Raw genomic sequence first — 26,123 nt, forward strand, 5'->3', positions numbered from 1 at the left:
TTTCGAACCGAATCTGCTGCCAACACAGTGCCCTGGAAAGAAGAAGGCCAAAAATCCGATGGCAGATGCCGGGGAGTGCGATCTATTGAACAGTGCAATACCTCGGTTTTTAAGCTGTTAAATTGCAGGGAGTTTAGACTCAGCCAGTCCGCGGTAGCTGTCATGCAGCAGTGGAAGGTCTCCTGTGACACAGCATCCCTACCCTCACAAGAGAAGATAAGTTGCATGTCATCGGCATAATTGATGACCGCAATGCCGAAGGACTTAATCAGCCTGACCAGGGGACGGAGACCATAAAATAACTTACAACCACAACTATAGTGGTCACTTGTGGAGCACTCCTAGATAATGGTGTGGGTGCTCATGCAGCATCATAACTAACTTTAATTATGGTACAGGGCAAGCACACACTGCCTTAGTGCTGAGGTGAGAGCAATAAAGATATATTGAAGTTGGTGTAGTGCACATGGCATAAGAACATGCAAATATTTCAAATATCTAGTCTAGGTTTAAGGCCAAAGGGTCCTTGAGGTGGGCGGTCCTTGTATCCACATTTTAAGAGGAAGCAACGGTACAGTGTTTGTTTAATAGCTTGCTAGCATCAGCAATTTTTAAGTAGCTGTGGATTTAAATGGTAAAGTTGGATCTTCCCCCATTCCTGGACAGACTTCATCAAGGTTTCGCGACCAACCGAGGGCCCAGGAGTGTCCTCAAATCCCTGTATGTTAGGCAACTGGTGCACGCGGGTGGGTATTGAAATCATTTACAGGTCACGTGGTGTGTCAAAGTGTACTGATGTTAGTGCGTGACTGGAGAGATTTATGCGTTGCCCGTGCCTTACAGAGGAGTTAATGGGATTTGTAGTAAGGTGTCAATGTAGCCTTCAAGTTTATTCAACGAGGTGGTGCGTCAGCGAGCCTGCGGATGTCATCATGTAGATGCATTGGTGTAGCACACATGCAGCAAAGGAAAAATGAGCACAAGAACACATGATGCGCAAGTACCTTAAGCACCACCTAGGTGAGAGGGACAAGCACAAGCCTCCCTTAAGGTCCACCTTGACACTATAGTAGCATACACTGGAGGAGTCCTTGGAGGACCTTTTTTCAAAACACCATGGATTTAAAAGTTCCTAGAACGATCGTGCCCCACCGCTATGAAATAAAAACCTAGTGTTGACTCTGCTCAATAGCACCCCATTTGTACCAATGCTGCACAAAGCGCAGCTCAAGTACCTAACAATCGGGATGGCTGCTTTCATCGCTGTCACAGCACAAGAACCCTATTTACAAATATGCAAGGACAAGGTGGTAATGAGGACAACCCCTTCAGTTCCTACCAATGTTTATCTCACACTTGGTTTACGATCAAGCATTGCAGCTGCCAGCTTTTTTCCGAGAGCCAAAGACACAAACAGAAAGGGACCTACACACGCTAGACGCAAGAAGGGAAGTCATGTATTACTTACAACAAACAAGTAAAATCAGGCACACAAGACAGTTCTGTCTGTAGGCTGTTTGCTGGAGCTACATTTCCTTCCTAGTTGTTTGCAGTAGCTGTTTCACAGCTCTTTGTTCCACCAAGTACCAGCTTGCCTGCTTGGTGGATCGACAGGGTTTAATTGATTTGACAGGGGTGACTCCCCACAACGGGTGAACCAAGCAGAGAATTTTTTGGCAGCCTGTTCAAGATTAATCGAGGCGGGATGTGTTGGCATCTATTCCAGCAGCTGTGTTAAGTGCTAGGGCTGGGGGTGTGTGCTTGGTGGTGGTGCCTGTGGATCCTGTGATGGTGAAGTGAACTATGGCATTTGGTGTAATCAAGTGGGTGTCACCTTTGAATTTCCCATGCATCAGACTGGATTCTGAAGACTTTTCAAAGCAGTACCCCTGGACACCGGTAGGCGGTATCTGTCGACTGTGCATGTCATCCGAGACAGAAGTTTTGTCCGCGTCACCTATATAGGCGCCACCTGGGCACGCTGATGTCTGCTCTTCTCTTTGTGCACAAGCCAGCGCTGATCTGATAGAAGAGCTATCACTCTATCGGTTTTTGACAGACGTTTTGCAACATTTTGACTTTTTTTTTAGGGGGTTTTTCACCTGGTATGTCGAGGATTTCATCAAGGCAAACCGGTTTCAAACCCTGTGGCTTTGGTCACTGACCCACAACTCATTTGTGGTGTCTGGAGTGCAGCCACAACTACAAGTTGTGCTCTGATTGCTGGTCTATGGCACTGAAGGCGTTGAGGAAGCAGTCCCTGAAGCTGCCAGCGGCCCAGCTTGCAATTCCGTGGAGGTCTCGGTCAAGAGGAAGGTCCCAGGACCATTTTAGGAGTCTAAAATCCTCTTCGTCCCATTCCAAATTGTAAGGGCATTCAGGTAAGTGGCACAAGTGGTGTCCTTGCTGACTGGTGTCTGCCTGCCGAGATGCTGTTCTGACCACTTGGGGTGAGAGCATTTTGCTTTCAGGAGACCCAGAACAAAAGCCTGCCCGGGAAGAGGGTGTAACACCCCCTCCCACATGATGACCTGCTGATTATCCTCCTTAGGCCAGCAAGCTTCAAAGAGCTGCCACCTTTGGAATACGAATCTGGCTCCCCTCTTAGGAAAGGGAGCTGCCCTCCTTTGTCCAGGACCCCCTTGGCACCTGAACGGGCAGGAAAATTAGCTAGTTGGGTAAGTGTGCCACCTCTAGGCTAGTACCCCCCTCTAAGGTGGTCTACCATGGACACAATTGTGCAGAAGTAGCCATCTTGATGGTATTCTTAGAAATTCTGGGACGGGGTTAAGCCCGCTTCCCACAGGAAGTGATCACATAGGAGGTGTAGTGACCCCAAGGGTCAGTAGCCCATTGGCTACAACCCTACACTTCCCTAAAGCCCATAAATTCAGTATTTAGGAGTGCTCCTGGTACCAGAGAAGCAGATCCTGAGTATATGAGAAAAGATAGGACACAAAGGAGCCATAAAAGCAGAGAGAAGAGAAGAAGCAGCTGACCTGGTACCAACCCTGCTGGCCCATCTGCATCCTTCATCAAAAACTGTGCAAAAGCCAACTCGTCCTCCAGCTGCAGGGAGGGCTGCCTGCCTTCGAAAAAGACTCCAGACCTCCTGTGAACAGCGGACCTGTTCTGAAGAAACTTCAGAAGAGAAGACTGAGAACTCCTGAACCGCCAAAACCCAAAGTCGCCACTACACCCATCTCCTCCGGCATGAGTTGAAGCGGGCCACTGGTATCAACAAGGGTCCCCAGCCCTCCAGCGTTTGAGTCCATTGTGGTTTCACCCCTCCTGGACTCCCCAACGCCGCCTGCAGCCTCTACACGCAGGCCCTTTCAACCATGATTGTTCCAGTAAGGAGAAACCAGACGCTAAGGACACCCCATCACTTGTAGTCCCTGGGCCTTTAACAAGACCACCAAAGGTGTCCCTGAGCATCGCAAGCTTGAACCTCCTTGCTGGTTCAGCCCGACTGGCCTGCAGCCTCTTTTCCGCAGTGACAGAACTTTATTAAAATACATTCCAAATGAATTGCAGTGTCCACTTTTTGAACTGAAAATAATTTATATTTAAAATGTACTTACCCGAACGATTTTTCTCTGATGCCTAAACATATATAAATATACTTGCTAGTTTTATAAATTGGTTCGGATCTCCTTCTTTAGTCGTTTGTATTATTAATCATTGTTTGTATTTGCGAATGTCTTGCACTCCTCTGTGTTAAGCCTAAGGCCGCTCGACCACACTACCCACTAATAGACCACTTTGGGTTTGCATAGCAAGCTCCTGTCCACTCATGAGGGAACCCCATGACTCTTAACTCAGTATATCAGATTCTTGATGTATCATATAAAGAGCCAGCTTTCTACAACCACCTTTTCTTAACTACGTTCAAATTTCCTTGATGGTAGCTAGCTAGGAAACTCCTTATTTAAAGTATTCTGGCATTTCACACATGCTTGAACATAGTCTCCTGGTTACAAAGTGAGAGAATGCCTATGGTGAAAATCTTTGATTACAAGTACGTAACTACTCTTTCCTCACTTGGATCAACTTCTTTTCACATTTGTTCGCTGAAGGAGAAACAGTTTGACATGAATTTGAAGCAAGGCTTACTCAGATTGGTCTGATCATCTCAGCTTCCACGATTTGATTCTAAATAACAAAATAAAGTCCAGTAATTGGTATTATTTGGTTTTATGTTAGCACCAGTAAATTTGGTACAGTTTGTTAGCTAATAGATTAATAGGCCTAATCAATTTGCTAATCTCAGTGGAAATGTACGGAATTGTGAAGATTCCTCTAAAAAATGGCTTGAAAACAAAGGTGTTTTTAATGTTACAATGACTAAACACATGTTTTGGCATGTAATCTGAACATGCATTCTGAAATAGGTTAATATGCTGAATGCTAAAGGTGAAAACTGAGTACTATAGGAGGAATAAGTCATGTAGCATTTGGTTTCTCTTTAATATTGTCATTATTGGCTCTACTGTATTGCTCAGTTTGCAGACAAGTATTTGCCAGGCCATTATGGAAATATGGACATTGTATGCACAAATGTGCTCAGTTGCCTTAGTTGTACATCTCTCAATATTTTCAATTTCTAGATATGGAGTAATTATTGTTGGAAATCCGAAAGCTTTGTCTAAACAACCTCTTTGGAATCATCTTCTGAATTACTACAAAGAGCAGAAGGTATTGGTTGAAGGACCTCTAAACAACCTTCGAGAAAGCCTTATGCAGTTCAGCAAGCCTCGTAAACTTGTTAATACAATAAATCCGGTAAGTACTTTATAACTATTTTAATTACAAACAAAATGCAAATCTACTAAAGTTATGTACCAGTTATTCTATTCCCACGTCTGCTTTATTCATCGCTTTGTAGGTAGTATATTTGAAAGACGACCCAGAGCCTGCCCAGCGGGGTCTTCTTTTAGCTGGCAATTCGGTATTAACAGTGCCAAGGAAGATGAGCCTTACTTTCAGCTCCTAAATAAATGTATCTGATCATTTCTCCTTCAGCAGTTATTAGTATCTTTGACAGCAGGCTAGCACCCTCAATGTCCATGGATTCTGAAGGTGTCTCAAAACCGTACCACATTTTATTATGTGTACTGCTCTTTCCACTTTGTGGCTGAGCACTAGAATTGAATGGGTGAATTTAGGATGGCGTGTTTTAAGGAGACTCTGGCTCTTTATATAGTGGATCAAAACAAGGTGCAGGGTTTAAAGAGTCCAGGAAACCCCCAGTTGGTTTAAAGAGGCACAAATGATAACCCAAAAGCTCTCTTTTATAGTAGTGAGGGCAATCAGTTAGGCTTATCAGAGGGTAGTGCTAAACATTAGTTGACACACACAGAGGTAATAAATAAGACACACACTCGAGAATAAATCCAAGACCAATTTTGAATAAGTCTTATTTTTACATACATTTTGATACCTAGAACTTCTATAGCAAGTAAGTACTTTCTAAAGTATTGATTTTAGCAGGTAATTGAAATGTTCATTTAAATGCGTCCTGTGGGCGAAAAGGCATGTGTAGCAAACAATTAGTTGTGTTCAGTTTCTGGGGGTCTCTTTCGGGATGTAGGGCCGTAGGGGGTCAAGTACTAGCAGCAGATTCTTGTTACCAGCCTTGGGGCATCTGGGTGCAGAGATGGTGGTCGCGTTGGTAACTGTGCATGCTACACCGGTAAAAAGGAGGGGGGGGCACTTAAAAACTGGCTGCAGAGGGGGACTTTGGGACAAGTTCGGGAGCTCCAATTGGGGGGGGGGGGGCTCAGGTCACAGGGGTCCTGGGGACAAGGGAGTACAGTTGGTTTGTCTGTACCCAGGCTGGGGCGCTCGGGGGCAGAGTGGGGCCTCCCAGTCGTCGATCTCGCCTGTCAAGGGTGCAAAAATAGGACAGCTGGACGACTCTGGAAGTGGGTCTCTGTGGTGCTGACGTCCCTCAACGGCTGCTACGTCTTGAGTCGTTGAAGATGGTCGAATTTTTTTAATTGTGTTCACAACAGTTAGCCCACCTTAGAAGTGTACTAGCCTGAGAGGGGGACTGGCATCCTGACTAGCTTATGTTCCCACCTGTCTTGGTGCTATATGAAACTGGGTCAGGCATTTCCCTTATCTGAGGAAGCCTTGGGTTGCATAGCAAAGGCGGCAGAGGCCTTCGAAGCCTCCTGCCTTGATATGCTGATCAGATAGCCATCCTGCATGGAGAAGGTGATACAACCTCTTGCCAAACTAGGCAGTTTCTGCCCTCAGAGTGCGGGCTCTCATTTGCAGGGGTTCAGAAACTGGTTTGTGGTGGCAGACTAGTTAGTCTACACCAGCCACTCAGCACACTAGCAGTCGGTAGGTTATCACCTCTAAGGTGCCCTGTGGGAGCACATATTAATGCACATATAATAAATCCATCACTAGAATCAGTGGTGGTTTATTAGTACGAGATGTTTGCTATTAAAGTTCTCTGGTTTCAGTCAAGCCTTAAACAAAAAGAACTAGTTCCCTAAAAGTAGTGCAGTGAGTATTGGACGGTTAGAAGCCAGCCAGTCAGATGGTAGAGATTCAGCTCTAGGGAAGAGAATAACACAAGGTTGATAAGCTGGGACAAGAAATGCTATAGAATAAGAATCAATCAAATCAACGCCTGTAAAGCCAACCAATAGTCTCGTACCCACCATGGAGAGCACAGGTTGCCCCAGTATTGGAACTTTCATAGATTTCCATGCTTTTGTACCATTCCCCGTCGTCGAAATGGGAGTCTCGGTAACATAGCAGTAGGCATAAAAGAGAAAGAAAAAGGCCTAGGCCTCATTCCCTTTTGTAGCCCATCACTCTCTTAGTGTAAAAGAGACCAAACTTAGGCATCAGCCAATCAGAAGAGCCTCACCCCTTAGAACCCTCCTGAAGGAACCTCAGAGCCTCAGATTTTCTACCGCACGTTGTGCTTAGGGAGTCTCCTTTGAGCTCTGCTCAACTTCTACTCTTCAGAGAGTTTCTTCAAGGTTTTTTCTTCAGATTCATTTCAGATTGTTAGCTGATCCTTCCAGGATGTCAGACAAGGAGAGGAAGGCCCTTTTCAAGCCATGTTCCACCTGTGGCAAGAAAAGGCTTTTCATTGAGGATAAGAATAAAGACTGCATCTATTACCTCTATCCTGGCCACAAGGCTGCGGACTGTAAGATCTGTCGCACCTTTTCAACCAAGACCCTCCGGGACCGTGAGGGTAGGCTTCTGACATGGCTCCAGAAATTGAAATCCAGAAAGGATACTGTCTCCGGTGACAGTGAGGATTCGGCATCGGCATCTTCCTCTAGAAGGTCAGTGAAAAGGGGTAGAGGTTCCCCTTCTCCTTCTGTGGAGCTTCCTTCTAAGGCCTCAAAAAAGACCCCCAGTGAGTCTGAGAGCCAGGGTGCAGGCCAATCTCCACACCGAGGTGAAAAGGAGAGGGTAGGACCATCTACGCCTTCTGAAGGGTTAAAGACTGATCCAGCCTTCAAGAAGCCCTCTTCCCATTCTTCTGACAGAAGTTCCAAGTCGTCGACGAAGAAGGCGTCGTCGACGGAGGCTCCGTCGAAGAAGAAATTGAAAGAAAAGCTGAAACTGGTTCCATCGACGGGATCGTCGACGACAGATACATCGGCGTCAACGAGGGACTCTCCGCCGACTGCTGCATCGTCGACGAAGGCGGCGACGACGACCGCATCGTCGACGAGGGCGACGACGGCGGCGACGACGCCTACAGTGTTGTCGGCGAGAGCGTCGACGACAGCAACAGTGACGACGGCTGGGATGTCGACAGTCTTAGTCGACGGCATCGACAACGCCCATCTCGACACATACTCCGTCGACGGCTGCGTTCTCAATTCCATCGTCAACGGGATCGCCGACTATTTTGTCATCGGAAAAGAGGATCACAATTTCCATGACCAGGATTACCCCGGACATCTCCCAGGAGGGTAACCCCTCTTCCTCCAGCTCTACTGTTCGATGAGTCCGAAGAGGACGATCAGAACTCATATGGCTATGCCAACAGCCCTTAGTAACTGCTGGTTAAGTGCCAGGAATCTGACTCGGACCGAGGATATGACCAGAAGGGGGGGCTATGAACGTTATGCTGCCCAACCACAGCAATACTCTGGTCAAGAGATGGTTACTGTACCATCATCTTTCCTACAGGACCTGCATAATATGCTGCAAGATTATAAATCTAAGGCTACACACTCTGCTCCAGCTCCTGTGGCGCACAACATGCCTGTCATGGCACCGGCCTCAACGGCTGTTACTGTATCACCACCTCAGGAGTCTCTTCAACCACTGACATCGACTCCACAGGAGCCTTCCAGACCTGCTGTCACTCATGATGATTCCTCGGATGAGGATCATGATTCGGAGGGTAGAGATGATCAGGACTCTGAATGGTATGATTACGCCATTCCGGACCCTCCATCTCCAAGTCCGGATCCGGTGGATTCTCCACCTGCTGATATCTGAGGTTTTCATCAGCTGATGAAAAGAGCGACTGGAAAAGTCAAACTGACAATGCCTAAGGTGTTCTCTGAGTGTTTCCTGTACGATTTCAAGGAACCTTACAGAAAAATGACAAGATCCATTCCAATAGTGCAACATCTCTGGGATGAGGGCCTTAAGGCTATGAAGAATCCAGCGACGGTGTCCCTGTGATACCGCGTCTAGATAAGTACTAGGCGCCTGATGATAGTCCAGCTGCCTTGACAGGCCACCCGAAACCAGACTCAGTGATTTCCCAGGCGGCGCAGAGGAAGTCACGCATCCCTTCTGCTCCTTTAACAACTCCTCCAGACAGGGAGGGAAGGAGATTGGACAATGCCGGGAAGAGATTCTCGTCCATGGCGAGTCTTCTTGTGCGAGCAGCTAATGCCCTAGCAATATTGGGCAGATATGACCGTCAGCTTTGGGCAGATATGACCGTCAGCTTTGGTGTGATTTCGCACCGTTCCTGGACCAGCTAACTGCAGAAGCGAAAGCAGAAGCAAAGAAGGTCTTGCAAGAGGGGGAGGCGGCATCGATGGAGATCATAGACTGTGCCATGAACATTGCCACGACGGCATTTCGTTCTTTGGCGGGAGCTGCGGTCCTTCGTCGCAAGGGGTGGCTGAAAGCAACCTGGTTTCAACCAGAGATCCAAAATAAAGTCCTGGATCTCCCATTTGATGGAGAGGCACTGTTCGGAAAACTGATTGATGACACTCTCCAAGACATCAAAAAAGACACTGAGACCGCAAGATCCTTGGGTACGCTCCAGTACCCTAAAACACCTTTTAGAGGATCCAGGGGTAAGAGTACGAACTACAGAGGATCTTACCAACAGCAAAGATACTCTTCCTATGGTTCAAGTTCACAGCAGCACCGCCAGCCTTACCAACAAAGGCAGGGCCAATCCTCCAATTAACAGAGGAAAGCAGGCTCGCCAGGGACGCAATGCGTCCAAGCGCCAATAGCGGCCTCCTGGCTCTTCCTACTGGACCCTCCTCCAAGAAGTCATCAGTTGGAGGCAGGGTAGCAAAATACCTTCTGAATTGGTCCAAGATTACATCGGACCGTTGGGTGCTCAACATCATTCGAAAGGGCCATACCTTGGAATTCACCCAAATCCCACCAACAAAGCCCCCTGCAGCCGTTCCATCGAAACACCTACGTCTTCTGAGGCTCGAAGTTCATCAAATGCTCCTCAAGGGGGCTATAGAGCCGGTTCCCTCTGACCAAAGAGGACAGGGATTCTATTCCAGGTTCTTCCTGGTCAGGAAGACGTTAGAGAAGTGGTGCCGCATTCTAGATCTCAGGGAGCTCAACACCTATCTCATCTCCCTATCTTTCCGGATGGTTTCCCTTCAAGACATCCTTAGGTTGATCAATCCGGGGGATTTCATGGCCACTCTCGATCTCGAGGATGCATACTTTCATGTACCGATTCACCCAGCACACAGAAGGTTTCTACGGTTTACAGAATCCAAGAGCCACTTTCAATTCAGGGTTTTACCCTTTGGTCTTCTCTCAGCCCGAGGATTTTCACAAAGGTGCTGGCGCCGGTAGCGGCATTCCTTCGAAGACATCATTTTCAAGTCTTCCCTTAACTGGACGACTGGTTGCTAAAGGCTCCGTCCAGAGAAGCAGCGCAGGACGCTGTTCAGGCTTGTACAAACCTATTTCTCAATCTGGGACTCACGTTAAACAAGGACAAATCATCTCTGGTTCCATCCAGGAAGGCACGATTCCTGGGAGCCATCCTGGACTCCAAACTCTCAAGATCTTTTCCAACCCTAGAAAGGCGGAGAAAGCTTCAAACCATGGCTCTGGACCTACAAAAAAGGTGTCTTTCAGTACGCCGCTACAAGTCTCTGCTAGGGGTAATTTCATCATGCATACCCCTGATTCCTTACTGCTTCCTGCGAATGCAGACTCTTCAGGAACAATTGGACATCCAATGGAAACAGGTGCACGGATCATTCGACGACAAGGTGTCTGTCACTCAGACAATGCGAAAAGCGGCCCTGTGGTGGACAGACCAAGGCAACTTGTCCCAAGGTCTATCCTTCGTAAACGATCCGTCTCCTCAAGTAGTGACAACAGATGCGTCATTGGATGGTTGGGGAGCGGTGATGCAGGACCTGCACGTCAGTGGCCATTGGTCTCCTCACGATCAACGGCTCCACATCAATCTACTGGAGCTCAGAGCAATAAAACTGGCTCTTCAAGCTTCTCTCCCACGTCTAGGAGGTTCACAAGTTCTCATCAGGACGGACAACACCACGGCCATGTATTACGTGAACAAGGAGGGAGGAACCAGATCTCTCCCGTTGTCGCAGGAAGCTCAGAAAATCTGGGAATGGGCTATCCTTCACAGAATGTCACTAGAGGCAGAACACTTGCCGGGGTTTTGAACGAGAATGCCGACAGACTGAGCAGGTTGTCATCAGTCAGTCACGAGTGGGAGCTAAACCAACAAGTTTTAGAAGAGGTTTTCCGCCAGTGGGGCACACCAGCGATAGATCTCTTTGCCACATTGCCAACAAAAAATGCCGGTCTTACGCAAGTAGGCTTCACCACCACGGATCATTGGGGAATGCGCTTTCGATAGCCTGGTCAAGAACATTTGTCTCTGCCTTTCCCCCCATTCCACTGATCCCGAGATTGATCAGGAAGATCAAAGTGGAACCATGCAGGATGATCCTGATAGACCCTGCTTGGCCGAGATAGTTCTGGTACACGGAGCTCCATCTGTTGTCGCTAGCTCCGCCTCTTCCCTTGAAGCTTGTTCCAGACCTACTCACAATGTCAGAAGGACAGGTTTGGCATTCAGATCCACAGTCATTACACCGGACAGCATGGCTCCTGAGCAGCGAGAATTTATGAATCTCCCCATCTCGCCCGAGATTAAAGAAGTCCTCTCCCAAGCGAGAGCCCCTTCCACAAACAAGACGTACCGCCTCAAATGGAAGAGATTTTGCATTTGGTGCAGGAGAGAGAAGATTGACCCCTTTTCTTCAAAACCTCATCAGCTTCTGCCTTATCTCTTGACCTTGGCTAAGTCTGGGCTGGCCCATTCTTCTATAAGGGTACACTTGGTAGCAATTTCAAGATACAGACGGTCGGAGTTCGGACCGTCTTTGTGGTCTTCCAGAATTATTAAACAGTTTCTAAAAGGCTTGTTTAGGGTCTATCCACCAGTGAGATCTCCGCCTCTTACTTGGCACCTGAATCTCGTCCTTACTCAACACATGAAGACTCAGTTTGAAGCAATTCATCGTTCAGACATGAAGTTCCTGTCATGGAAATTGGCTCTCCTTCTTGCCCTCACATCGGCAAGACTTATTGGGGAATTACAGGCTCTCACAATCCAAGAGCCTTTTCTACAATTCAAAAGAAACACTGTTATCTTGAGAACCAACCCAAGGTTCATACTCAAAGTACCCTCGGACTTCCACTTGAACGAGCCGGTTATTCTTAAGGCTTTCTTTCCTCACCCGGCTACACCATCGGAGAGATCGCTACATTCTCTAGATGTGCAGCGATGTTTGAAATTCTATTTGGATCGGACCAAGGGATTTCGGAAATCCTCACAATTGTTTGTGGCTTTTGGTGGTCCGAGAAAGGGTCTCTCTCTGTCAAAGTAGGGAATTGCAAGATGGATTACCAGTGCCATCCTACATTGCCATTCTGCAGCAGGTAAACCACTGACTGGCAGGGTTCGGGCACATTCCACAAGATCAGTGGCTTCTTCAACAGCCCTCTTCGCGGGGGTGCAGATAAAGGACATTTGCAGAGCTGCTACCTGGAGCAGTGTCCACACCTTTACTAAGCATTACTGCTTGGACTCCTTGCAGCAAGAAGATACGGCAGTGGGCCAGGCAGTCCTGAGGAACCTCTTCCAATAATTGGTGAGCTTTCCTTTCTATCCCACCTTCCGTAATTTTGCACATTGTTTCTTTGTCATGTTGGCTTTGCAATGTATGCTATGACGCAAAAAAAATTTTTTTTTAATGCTAACTGCTTGCTACTCTGATACAAAAGCATGGTAATCTATGAAAGTTCCAATACTGGGACAAGGAAACAAGTTACTTACCTGTAACTTTAGTTCCCCAGTATTGGTAACTTCCATAGATTCCCATGCGCCCACCCACCTCCCCGAGGAAAGCTCAGCCTTCAGCAGATATAGTGACTGTTACACAACGGCTACGAAAATCTGAGGCTCTGAGGTTCCTTCAGGAGGGTTCTAAGGGGTGAGGCTCTTCTGATTGGCTGATGCCTAAGTTTGGTCTCTTTTACACAAAGAGAGTGATGGGCTACAAAAGGGAATGAGGCCTAGTACTTTTTCTTTCTCTTTTGTGCCTACTGCTATGTTATTTTGGTTACAGAGACTCCCATTCCGACGACGGGGAATTATACAAAAGCATGGGAATCTATGAAAGTTACCAATACTGGGGAACTAAAGTTACAGGTAAGTAACTTGTTTTCTCCTCTTAGTAAATACAATGCGTTATTGAATATAAAGCTTCTGACTTGGAAATTAACTTTGCTAGTAAAATTGAGCCTTTTTTCGTTTTGAAATGTTTTTTTTTTTAACCTAGATAGGGTGGTGGTCTTTAGCGGTGGTTTTAATTTTTAGGCTTTTCATTTTAAAAGTCTTTTAATATGAAACATTTTTTAGTATTCTGTGTAGGAGAGTAGGGTCTGCAATCCTATGATCACCCAGATTTTTTGCTTTTGTTTCACTGGTTTACGACTTTCTCTGGCTGTGGGCCTGCTAATCAGACCCACAGCCTTGCTGTTCTCTCCATAAATTACCACATGTACCTTCGGTGCATTTACCAATTGGTACTGGGCCACCTCATCAGACCCTGTAACTCGGGGCATAGGTGTACCCAGGGCCTACCAGGGGCTGAAGCATGTATTATGCCACCCCTGGCTGGCCATCTAAATCTGACACAACTGGCTGCATGACCGCTGGGGCAAGGTGGTGTAATCACCCTTTGCTTTAGATATAGTATGCCTATATCTAACCTTAAAATGGACACACAGATTCCTATCAGTCACTCCTATGGCAGGCCTTAACAATCCTGAAGGCAGAGTGCTTGGAATCGTGTGAGATGGTGCTCTGGCATGAGCTGAGCCCGTTTGCAGCTTGCGGAACCAAGTCCTAATAGCTGTTCCATGATAACGCATACCATATACTCTTAAGTGCATTATAATCCTCGCGGTTATATGCTAACTCTGGTATTGCTTTATCAAAACATGTCGAGTAAGGTGTCATACGAATTGGAATACTAACCCCTCGACAATTCTGGCGATGGGGTTAGCATTCCACCCTTCTAATGGGACACGACATGCATGTAACTGTGAACCCCGGTTAAAGTTAACTCAAGCCTCAGCTCCACAAAATGGATGCTGCCACCACAGACACGAGTCTGAACCCCTACAGCTGGGAGTCCTTCCAGCGAGGGGAGCTTGGACAAAGGGTTTCCTGTCAGGGGCGGTGCTAGCACCATCCCAGACAGGTTTTTGTGTATCTTGGGTAGGCAGGGCTTTACAGGAAGGTGACTGCAATAGTGCATTATGCACTATGCATAGTGGCACCCCGGTGCTCACTATGCATAGGCCGGCTAGAACCAGTTCCAGGGGCACACCAGCCCCTGGCCCGGGGAAAGTCCGGCATGGGAGAGGGGTGTAACCACCCCCCTTCCTGGTCCCACCCCTAGGGCAGGACCTAGTCTCCTACCCACCCCTTTCTTTAGGATAAAGGCAGGAGCGGGGACCCTTCCAAATTAGATCATCTTTGAATCAAGAAACTACTTTCTACGAAAGGAACTCTCGACTTCTTCTTAAGATTTCTCCCTTGTGGCTAAGGAGTAGTCACCCTGCACCCGCAGGCACCATCAAGAACACTGCGGTTTGCTGCACGTCCTTCCTCAGGAATCCGACCGACAAGCTCGACGAGACCCGGCTTCCCTGGCACCTCTGACCTCTACCTACCTCTACAGCTAAGCTGAGAACCGTAGGTGCGACGAGACCTCGAGGGACCGGCCATCATCAGAACTGCACGACTTCTATCCAGCACGACCGCCGAGGGATCCTCTGGTGAGTGCTTTGGGGTCTGAGAAGTCCCGACCCTGAGCAGCTCCAGCACCGAAGATCAGCCCCCCAGCATTCACGAGATCTGCGTGGGGCCCTTCTGCTTTTTGGCTGCTCACCGCGTTGTCTGGCAACTAGCCCGCTGGCTTGTGGCCTTCCCGACGACGACAACACTGCTGGTCTGGTTGCTCCAGACTGGCCCTTGCTCCCTTCCAAAAGAGGAGCACCCCGGACCCTCCTGGTCCACTCCAGACGCCATTTTAGGTCCACCGCGTGGGCTTGAATTTGCCAAGACTTGTTGCCCCAATCCTGGGTCCAGCGACGTCGACAGCATCAACCATCGTGGGACAGCTCGCACCTCCATCCTGGTCGCCGACAACACCTCCTGGTCCGTGAGACTGCAGAGCCCAGCGTCGCCCACTCACCTGGTCGAGGTGACTTCGCCCGGTGCCATCCTGGTGCCCACTCAATCACTGGCTAGTGATTAAGAACTTGGTCCCCTCTGCTTTCAGGTGTCATCCATCTTCTATCCAGGCTTGGATCCATCGAACAATCTTCACTGGTCGCCTTCCAGCAACTTCTTTCTTCAGGCTCCTGGTTCGTCAACGAGGATTTCCGACGTCTTTTGAGACCTATGCAGCTGCAGCCCCTGGGCTAGGTAACTTCGGCATTTCGGTGCCCCAGCATAGCCTCACTATCCAAGGGTCCAGATCCACTTTAGTTTTTGACCTACCTAGTCTGGTTCGCCCGAGAACACTAACTTTGCTTTTACTAGCCTCCATAGACTTTGTCCCGCATCCCGCGTGAGAGTGCACAGTCTGCACCCGAGTCCCCTAGGCCTCCTATTAGTAATCTGAAGGTTCAGTAGTCAAGTCCTAGCGATTCCAAAGCCTATTAGTCCAGTACTTACCTGCTAGTAATTTCGCATTCCACTTTCATAGTATATGGTTTTTCGTGCCCCTCGGGCATTTGTGTAAATTGTGCAACTTAAAGTATTTTCGTAAGAGTTTTGTTGTGTGCTTAGTACCCTGTCCTCATAAAGAGTACAGGGCTGTTGTGATCTAAATAAATACACTGTTTATTTTCATAACACTTGTGTGGTGTCCTTTCACTTGGTGTTCAAGGGGTATATGTGATGGTATAACAGCTGGCTTAACACGCCCTCTAGAGTTTAGCCCGAAGACTGCTCGTATCCATGCTACTAGGATAGCTGGTCTATAAGGTTGACTTACAACCAATCACCATAAGGGTTGTTTGGACTGATACAAAAAGTGCTCACTAGAATAGTGAACATTATATATCAGGCCAACTTCTCACATTCTGGTCTTATTTGACTTCTCTATTCATTCCATAGAAATGTTAGCTTGTTCAAGAAGAGCGCCACAATTATACTGTGAAACATCCTGAAAAATTAGGTTTGGCCTTGATTGCCTTCAATTGCGAGCTGGCTTAAGTACTGAATCTTTCACTATTATATACTTCCACTGAGTGTGTCCTTCCTCAGCTATTTCACCTTCTCACATTTGTGCTTATTAGTTCGATATATCCGAGTAGGTTTCCGGGCAGCTCTGTATGATACTTGAAGGTAACATTAATGCCTGGTCTCTCTTTTAGTACAAATACTTGATTTTTGGAAAGATTATTTTTTGTACCCTGTGTTGTTGAACCATGTCCGCTTACTTTGCCCCCTGTTCTTCTTTCCTGCATGGAAATGTAATGTTTGGCTATTTGACCATTCATAAGCAGAAGTATAGTGAAGTTCATGGACTGAAATCACAGGCAGTAAGACACTGTTCCTCCCGGATTGAGTGGTGCCTGGATGTCTTTTTTTTTTTTTTTTTTACTATTTCCTATATTGTCTTTTTATCATTCTAGGGTGCCCGATTTATGACAACAGCCATGTATGATGCCCGTGAAGCAATTATCCCTGGTTCAGTGTATGACCGAAGCAGTCAAGGTGAGTAAATCATTTTTTCTACTGAATGCCTTGTCACATCGTTTTTCTTTCACATGATCAATATGGTCTACTCTTTGGGTTCAGTAGTCTTATTTTTTTCTTCAATTTGTCCAGAGACTCTTTAGAAAAGATTACAGATAAGTAATTTTGAGTCGATGAAGAATGCCCTTCCTTCAAACTTGTGTTTGTTCTGAAAATGCTTTATTCGATTTTAAATATTATATAAAACCATAAAAGCAACAAGTACAAAAAACTATACAATTCATTTCATTTTCGAAATAAAATACATCAAATGGCAGCCCTCCAAGTACATTAGTCAGTTAATAAAATGTTTTAAATTAGGCTTTTCCTTTTTCTTATTGTACATTTTAAAAAACCAGTCATAATTCCAATAACCTACACATTTTCTAGTAATTGTAAAAATAAAAAGGCTGGGCGACATTGCCTCCATGCTCCTTGTTTTAAAAAATGGAAACTCCATCTAGCACGTTCATTCACATAAAATTTACAAAAAAGAGTCACATGCATTGTAGATTGTATAGAAAGATTATCACATGGGCATGGGTAAAGTTGTCTCGACCAATCATTGGTGGTTGGGAAAGATACTAAGCGGTGAAAACTATCAAACCTAAACCTAGTCAGGACGTATCTATCATAACCACCTTGGCACACGTATGGTTGGATAGAGCCACAATTCAAAGTCAGTTGGTGCCGAAAGACAGTACTTTTATTAATTTCCTGCCCAATTCTTAAAGACTCATAGTGGTTTAAACAGAGTCCCTTTAGCTCTTTTCTAGTCATAGTGCACATTATACCTGGTTCAGTATAAAAATCTGCTCTCCCTAGATCATTAGACAGCTTTCTTATATAGTTTAACCAGGGGATTTTTCCAGACTGTTCTAGACCCAGGGAGTCTGTTAAAATGTCTCTATTTAATGCCAAGTGAGACGATGTCCAAACACTATGCCAAAGTAGCATAGGCTGCATTTTGAGTAAATCGGCTATGTGCGAAATCCCCAAAGGCAATTAAAAACCGGTGTGCTTTGTGGGACAGCTAATATAAACCTTAAAAAAGCATTTTCTATGACCTGAGTGGAGGAGACGTCATAAAACCCCCAAATTCCTGCTCCGTACATGGCTATACTTAAGCATTTTGCTTGATAATTTTTTTGCAGGATCTCCGGGGGCCTTTTACCCATTTTCTGTGAGAATAACATTACAGCTGCAGTTGATTGTTTAAAAAGAAGTGTCATATTTTTAATTGCCGATCTCCCAGATCCCATGTCCTCTAATAAAATGCCTAAATAGGAGAACTTTTTAGTTGGTCCAATTTTCCCTTTTTCTACAACTAGGTTATATTATTTATTTCTCCCCTTGCCACGGGACATAACAAAGGTCTTCTTCACATTAAGCTGCAAGGCCTTTTTATCCATAAAATTCAAGTAGGTAGAAAGGCCTCTTTGTAAACATAGTTGGGTTCTTGACATCAGCACAGCGTCGTCCGCGTAGAGGAGGGAGACAATCTGTTTGTTGCTAGTTTTCAGAGGGTTTCTCGCACTGGCCACCAATTCCTCCTCTAAAGCGTTAGTATATATAGAGAAGAGGAATGGGGCCAGTACACAACCTTGTCTAACTCCCTTCTCCACGCGGAACGACTTAGTGCATTCTCCCTTTAGGCCATACCTTACCCTGGCTGAGGCTCCTGCATATAATTGCCTCAAGAACAAAACCAGGGAATGCTCACCATTAAAGCTTTCCAAAATCTGCCATAACCTAGTATGGACAACAAAAATCAAAGACCTCGGTTAGATCGACAAAAACCGCAAATAATTTCCCCTCTTTAGCATGGATATACTTCGCCTGAATTAAGATAAAATGTAAGACTTGTTAAACCGTTCCCATACCCTCCCTGAAACCGTATTGCACAGGGCTTAGGATATTATTGTCCTCGGCCCACTGTTGCAGTCTATTGAGGATCACCCTACCCGCAACTTTCATGAGAGAGTCTAGGAGGGATATAGGTCGGTAACAAGCGCGGTTATCCCTATCCCCCTTTTTAAAAATTGGTATGATGACGACCCCGACCATGTTTTTATAAAACGCTTTTGCCTTGAACATAATTTTTTAATTCAGAGCCTCTAGATCTTTACCGCCCCAGCTCAAAGAGTATCCCTCTTGCCGAGCCAATACAGAGTCTTGTGTCCAGGGCAAGCTCTCAACCACCGATATAGTACTATTACAGGGGAGACTGATTTTGCTGCTCAGCGGTAGGTGGTCGCTTAACCCGTTGGGGTGAATGATGAACTCGTTAAATCAGAATGCATAACGATTTGGGGCTATAATGAAGTCTATGGTGAAGCTGACACCTCTACCAATAAACGTTGAACTAAATTCTTCTGGGGCCGAGCATAACTTGTTAGCAAAACCGAGGTAATGGGAAACCATGATCTCGTTAAAACTTTCGCCCCTATCAGAATGAAGAAAGTGGTGTGTACAGGTATTATGATCTACCTCATTTTCCCATAGCCCACAATGCGCATGTGAGTGTTTCTTTACTTTTGCGTCATAGCAGATGTTTTTATGACAATGTTTTTACTCAGCATATGTTGATATTCAGAACCTTCCAGTCACTTTGCGATTACAAAAGGTGCCACCATTTTGAATTTACATTATGAAAGTGGAAGAGAACAATTTCTTTAGGTTTAGTAGTACTTTACTTTTTGGTAGGGGCAATATTAATTATGTAAGCTTTTTTTGTATAGCTCTCTCCCCCGGTGTGATTTTTAAGATCCTGTTGGTAGTACATTCGGTACTTTGGATTATGCTCCTATCTCCCTGACTTCTAATTGGGTCAGACAGTACACAAAGTCACAGTTAAGGGGTCTGAATAGTGAAGTGAGCAGATGAGTTTAAGTATACTTTATACTCAAGGTAACATTGTATACCTCATTGCAGTTGTTCAGATCCGCCATTGTTTGCCTAGAACAAACTAGTAACGTTGTCTTGTTGATATCTTACATTTAATGAAAGAATACTGGACCTCCAGTCACATTGTAGAAAAGTGCCCCTTTTTGATATGGCCACCCCCACTTTTTGCCTGGTATTCGATGCAATGTTGACAGAAGTGCACTGGGGACCTGCTATCAAGGTCCCCAGTGCCAAATCTCTTTCCCTTAAACTGTACAATTGTTCCCCCAGTTGGCCATATCTTTAGCACCCCTGCAAGTCCCTAGTAAATGGTACCCAGTGCATGGGTACTAAAGAGTGTCCCTAAGGGCTGCAGCATGTATTGTGCCACCCTAAGGGACCTTTCACCTAACTCATGCAGGCTGCTGGTCTTGGTGCAGATAAAAGTGAAAACACAACATGGCACACTTCCCTGTGTGCCATGTCTGTGAACACAGCAGGCAGTATACGTAAGCCACTGCTACAGCAGGCATTACAGCCCTAAGGCAGGGTACACTATCTACATATGTGGGCATATCTGCATGAGCAAACATGCCCCTGTTATGTGTTAGGTATCACAAGTTAAAAGGGAAGCCATTTTAAGTACAAGTGCTGGAGTTCCCCAGCTGCATGATGGCTTCACTGAAATCTATGGTGTTTGGTATCAAACCATCCTTAACCCCTTGCATGCGGGGCTGATTCCACCGCTGTGCTGGGGGGCGCGCACAGCGCCCCCGTGCTCATGACAAGCTCAGCTCGTCATGAGCCACGGTGGTCATGTGCTCATGACGAGCTGAGCTGGTCATGACCACACCCGTTCCTGTAGAACGTTCGCACAGCAGGGGAATTAGCCCTGCATGCTAGCGTTCCAACGGTCATGACGAGCTCAGCTCGTCATGAGCACCGGAGCGCCGTGGCTCATGACGAGCTGAGCTCGTCATGAGCGTCGATTAGGTTAACACCGTATAGTAATACATCCACTGGAATCAGTGTGAGTTTATTAATACATGCACCCGAAGGGCACCTTAGATGTGCCCCCCAAAAACCTACCAGCCTCTGGTTGCTGGCTGACCGGTGTAGATCACCCTGCCGAGCGTACGGTCTCTGAGGGCAGAAGCAAAGCCCTGCTCTGGCTGGATATGTTATTGCCTCCTCCAAGCAGTATGGCTAAGTGATCAGCATATCAAGGCAGGAGGCTTCAAAGGCCTCTACTGCCTTTGATATGCGAGCTCTATTTCCCCCAGACCTAGGAGAGGCCACCTCCCTGCCCTGAGACCCATTTGGCACCAGGACAGGCAGGAAATTTAGATATGCAGGAAGACCTGGTACACTACCAGGCCAGTCACACCCCTAAGGTGAGGTTCCTGATGTGCCCCTCTTTTGGCAATACCTGGACACTCTACTCTGATTTGCCCACTCTACACAATATACCTTGGTTTGGTATATTTATTGCAGGATCAGCTTCCTACACACCTCATTTTTGCCCCTAATATCAGTACCTGAAACTTTTTGTTTTGAGCCAGAGCTTTTGTCAATGTTTGTGTTCAGTGGACTTCGGATGAGTAGTCATCTCGGGCTTCATTCTGTTGCACGTTTGATATTATTTTGCTTCCTAAGAGATGCTCTATAGCTGAAGGCACCCTTTAAAAAAAACTCTATCATGATTTAACAGTAAGTTCTGTTCCCTAAACCAATTTACCCCTCCAAACAGTCAACTGCATCTTTGCCTTTGGCCTGCCCTGTGCAGTACTCCTCTCCCTTGTGGCTAAGTTAGCAATCTTCAATTTTCACGCAGTACAAAGATTATGTTCAAGGAACTATTTTACATCTGAAAAGTAAAACAAAAAATCAGCACTCTTAATCTCTACTTTTAAAAATGTAAATAGTCCCTTGGCCCGTACCTTTTACATGCCTCAATACATGAAGTGATTGTTGACTGCTGCAGGAATATTTTAAATGAATTGGTTAGGAACTCTAGTGCAAACCAAATAACCGCCTATTTTTCCTTTTTAGGTCGAGACCTGCGTAGGCTGTGCTTGCGCAGTCGCAGGGAGAGATCTTATGTCTCCTAGAGTGGGGGCTTGAACCCGCCCCTCTTCTCCATTGGCTGGCTTCCTAAACGGAGGCCAGCCATTGGAGGAGAGGGGCGTCACTCCGTTCAAGCCCCGTCTTTTTGGGGTTCGGGGGGGTGTTTTTAACTTTCTTTCTCTCCTCTTCCCAATGGCTGGAATTTTACCTTCCAGCCAATGGGAAGAGGAGAGAAAGAAAAACACGCCCCCGAATCCCAAAATGAGGCTGCGTTTCTCCGAGGCATTTGATATATTGATATTTATTGAGGTTTGTATAGCGCAACTATCGCTCCGGAAAGAGCATCTTGGCGCTGGGCATACAGAAGAACCAGCTCGGAGAGGAATGGATCAGATGGCTGCAAGAACTAATGAGTCGGGCTGTGGAAATATCCAGGTCTTCAAGAGTTTCCTAAAAAGGCTTTCTGTTGGGGCGTGCCTGAGGTTGAAGGGAAGGCTGTTCCATGCCTTTGCTGCCAGGAATGAAAAAGTCTTTCCTCCCTTCGTTTTTAACTTGATTCTAGGAACAGTGACCAGGTTGGCTCCTGATGACCTCAGGTAACGCGATGGAGTGTAGTGTAAAAAGCGCTTAGAGAGATAGAAAGGGCCTGTATTCCTAGTGGCCCTGAAAACCGTGACTAGGAGTTTAAAGAGGATTCTTTTGTGGAGGGGCAGCCAGTGAAGGGTGTTGAGGGCTGCTGAGGCCGAGGACCTTCTTGGGAGTTTGAGAACAAGCCTAGCCGCCGCGTGTTGGACGCTTTGCAGTTTCTTAAGAGTGGACTTCTTTACTCCTGCCATAAGGCCATTACAATAATCTAGCCGGGATAGGATTAAGGCCACCGCGACAGATTTCCTGGCTGAGATGGGTAGAAAATCAAAGAATTTCTTCAACTGTTTAATAAGACTGAAGCAACATCCCGCAGTGATGCGCACATGGTCGTCAAAACTGAGGGACTAATCGAATTGGACACCCAGGTTGCGGGCCGAGGGAACCGCACTCGGCGGGGCTTCAGAATTTTGAGGCCACCAGTCTTTTGGGGAGAAGAGGATGTCTTTACCTAAGGGTATAATTTCCGTTTTGGCACTATTGCACTTAAGATGGTTATTATTGAGCCAAGAGAAGACTTGAGAGAGGCAGTCCTGGAATCTGAGGGCGGCATCAGTGCATTTTTTATCTATGGTGACGACAAGCTGGGTGTCGTCAGCATAAGATGTAACGAGGATTCCGTGGGATTCAATCACTGTGAGAAGGGGGGCCATGTAGATATTAAAAAAGAGTGGTCTGCATCGCCTCGTAGAAACATGGTGGTGTTCAGGGACACCCTCCCTCTCGCCGAGGTCCCAGTCTATTCCTCATGTAATGTACCTTTTGCTACCTCTTGTATTTTGTTTGCTCACAATGGTCCCTTTTGCCTCATGTAACAACGTTTGCTTTTGTAATTTGTTCTTCTCATGTATCAATACTGTTCCTATTGTGAAGCGTGCTGACACCTTCGGTTAAAGTCCGCGCTATATAAAAATGCATAAATAAAATACCATCACCCCGTGTCGGTGTCTGGACTTGTATGGGGAAGGGAGAGCTGCGGTGTTACTGACCCTGATTTGTGCTTGTTTGTAAGCAGCACACGCTGCCGGCAGTAATGCGCAGACCGGGACAAGAGGGAAGCTGAAGCTGAAGTGGAAGCTTGAGGCGGAGATCTTCGAGCCACTGAGCGTTTGTGGGACAGGCACGTGCTCTGCAAGTGCCCGCAGCCCAAAGCTCAATGGGCAACGTTGATGAGCAAACGACGCAGGAACAGCTGAGCGCGCTCTTCGAGCACCACGGCACCGTGGTGAGCTGTGCAGTCATGAAGCAGTTCCCCTTCGTTCACATGCGCGCAGAGGACTGGGCCCTGGCCGCTATAGCGGCACCCAACGGCCATGAGCTGAATGGCCGAAAGATGGTGGTTGAACTGAGCAAGCCGCGGCCTCTCAACAGCTGGAAGGTGTTCGTGGGCAACGTCAGCGCCTCGTGCACCGTCAACGAGGTGCGCAAACTTTTCAAGACCTACGGCAGGGTGGTGGAATGCGATATCGTTAAAGGGAAAGGAGTATTGACCTTCCTACCGCTTACTAACCGCAGCACCTCTCACTGTCTCTTCAGTCGCAGGTTATAGAGCAAACAATATAAAATTCCCTGTGACCCCAAAAGATTAGACCCATGAACTCTAACAACCACGGCCAAACATTTACATTCACAGACCATGCTCCCACTAAACTAAGAAGCTGTCTCCTACCAAACAAGTGTTTCGAAACATTAACCAGCATTTGTTACGCTAGTCTCAGACACATGCGCCACTTCCTCTTAGTCCCAGAGTAATGGCCTTTAGCGTCTGACTCTTAGCCTTACTACTTGTAACAGGCCTTTTTTCAAGTCCTTCGAACTTGCCTTTTTGTTTATTTGGTACGATTCACTAACCTTTTGGGATAGGGGATCATACTCCAGGTTTAAATAACGTCATCTTTAATCTTTGGGCGTAAAACCTACTCGTGTCTTATGCCTAAAGAAACTACCCACAGATAGTGCTTTATGAATTGGAGCTATGTTTAGGTGTTACCCACAGCTTTGTGAATCTGTCCTGTGAAAACTCTCGCCCCATGCCAGACATTAGAAGGTTGCACCTTACAGTTCCCACCTTCCAGCAAGTGTGTCGATATTCTGTTTCCTGCTTTAACTGTGTTGAAACATTTATAATGTTTAAGGGTGTTTTGTTTTAGTCTGTGCTCTTCTGCGGTAAGTGTCCGCGTGTGCATGATGACCACCTACTTGCGGTTATTGGATTAAGGGATACATCACTTAGTGTGGGAGATAGTGTGAAACGTAAGAGCATAGTTGATTGCTTTCAGTAGGCTGACAGCTTTGAACAACCCAGCCGGTCCCTTTCTTTACCTGTTTCTGCCCTGCGTTGTCCAATTTGAGATGCGTTGTTGAAAGGTTTATGACTTTGACAAGTCATGTTTAGAGATAAATTGTAAGGGGGATTGGTTAGGTAGAATGTTACTGTCATCCAGATCTAATTTTAGATGTCAATTATCTAGCCGGTTGGGACCTACAGTTGTGGACTACATTTAGTTTCCATTTATCAGGCAGCAATATGTGGTGCATCTTTCCAGTTACTCTATGCCAATTCTGTTGGCTGTGTACAGTACTGTATCCTGAAGAACCATAGCAGACGTTGCATGCCCGTGTGAGACGATCATGAATAAGTTTGGTGGAGTTATGCAGCCTGCATGTACTATATTTGGCTGCTGTCCTCTGAGTTTAGAATATTAGTGTGGGCCAGAACTGTTACATATGAATTGACATGTCTGTCGACGGTTAACTATAGATTGTACTTATAGGTGCGATTATTCCAGGTTTTAATACATGGCTGTGGTACTTTTCTCTGGGAGGCACTGTGTTTAATGCATGTTGCTTTAAACATTAGCTCTAGGTAGCCAGTTGAGGGATTGCCGGACTTGAGCATGTGTTTGCTTTGGTGAATAGAGCGAAGGAATCTTACAATAGTCTTTTGATTAGGTTGTTGTGGTTCTGATGAAGGTGGGTAGCGTCTGATGGCACAGTCAAGCTTGGAGAATAGGGAGCAAGAATAGATCGAATCTTTTATTGGTGTCCTGGTGTTCTTGTCTTGAACTTTAGGTCAAATGATGGGGCTGGTGTTTTTAGCCAATGGCTGCAGGTCGTGATCTTGGTTTGGAAGCTTTAAGAGGTGCAATCCGCTCTTGTGCGTCTAAGAATCTTATTGTTGATACCGGTTGTCTGCTTGTTCAACTGGGTTTTAGTATGCCTTTAAAAAAGGAAGGGGTAGTTACCCCTCTTGACCCTAACATAATTATATCACACCTGCATTCCAAACTTTAGTGCTGTCCATAGAGCAAAAAACAAAGTAGTGCAATCTGATCGTTTTTGAACTCTTAACTATTATTATCTAGAAGTCCAGTATTTGTATATGGCTTTATGAGCCTTAACCAGCAGATATTTGTGATCCTATTTTAATTAGCCTTTCATCCATTCTGCCATAATATATCGCAATGCAGTTATTACCAGGGCGATTTTTTGCGGACGCTGCGTTTTTCCGTAAATATGTATTTATTGCACATTATGTAATCAATCTGCTTCTGCAGATTTTTCCTAAAAATGTGTAACTCAAACGGTTGAAATGCTACTAGAAATGCACTGCAGCATGCCTTGTTGCGTAGTTATTTGCCATATTTGAGTTTTAAATTGTTATTAATTGGGCAGAAATGCTGCCCATTGTTAGTGTAAAAAAAAGACAGTGATACAGTAAATAATACAAAATATGCTACATTCCACCGCATCATTTGTGGCCTTGCTGTATAATTTAGACGACCAATCCATTTATATCTTGGTCCTCCCCGGGACATAATTCCAGTCGCCCTGGTTATAGCTCTCACATTAATTAACACGTTCATGTTAAACGACAATCGGCAGCGTTTAATAACAAGACAAACTTTACTAGAACACAATTTCAGTTTGGGAAAAG

General features: G+C 46.1%; 1 protein-coding gene across 3 annotated transcripts in view; it reads left to right on the forward strand.

Annotated features, from left to right (window-relative positions):
- The window catches only part of UPF1 (UPF1 RNA helicase and ATPase), a 382,560-nt gene that overhangs the window by 283,264 nt on the left and 73,173 nt on the right, over positions 1-26,123 (forward strand). For all 3 annotated transcript variants that reach the window (XM_086947036.1, XM_086947037.1, XM_086947035.1), the window contains exons 19-20: positions 4,611-4,785; positions 16,486-16,567. In XM_086947036.1, coding sequence (XP_086803162.1) covers positions 4,611-4,785; positions 16,486-16,567 — 257 coding nt within the window. The remainder of the gene's footprint in view (positions 1-4,610; positions 4,786-16,485; positions 16,568-26,123) is intronic.

This window comes from Lissotriton vulgaris, chromosome 12, assembly GCF_964263255.1.
Source record: "Lissotriton vulgaris chromosome 12, aLisVul1.2, whole genome shotgun sequence".
Classification (NCBI taxonomy): domain Eukaryota; kingdom Metazoa; phylum Chordata; class Amphibia; order Caudata; family Salamandridae; genus Lissotriton; species Lissotriton vulgaris.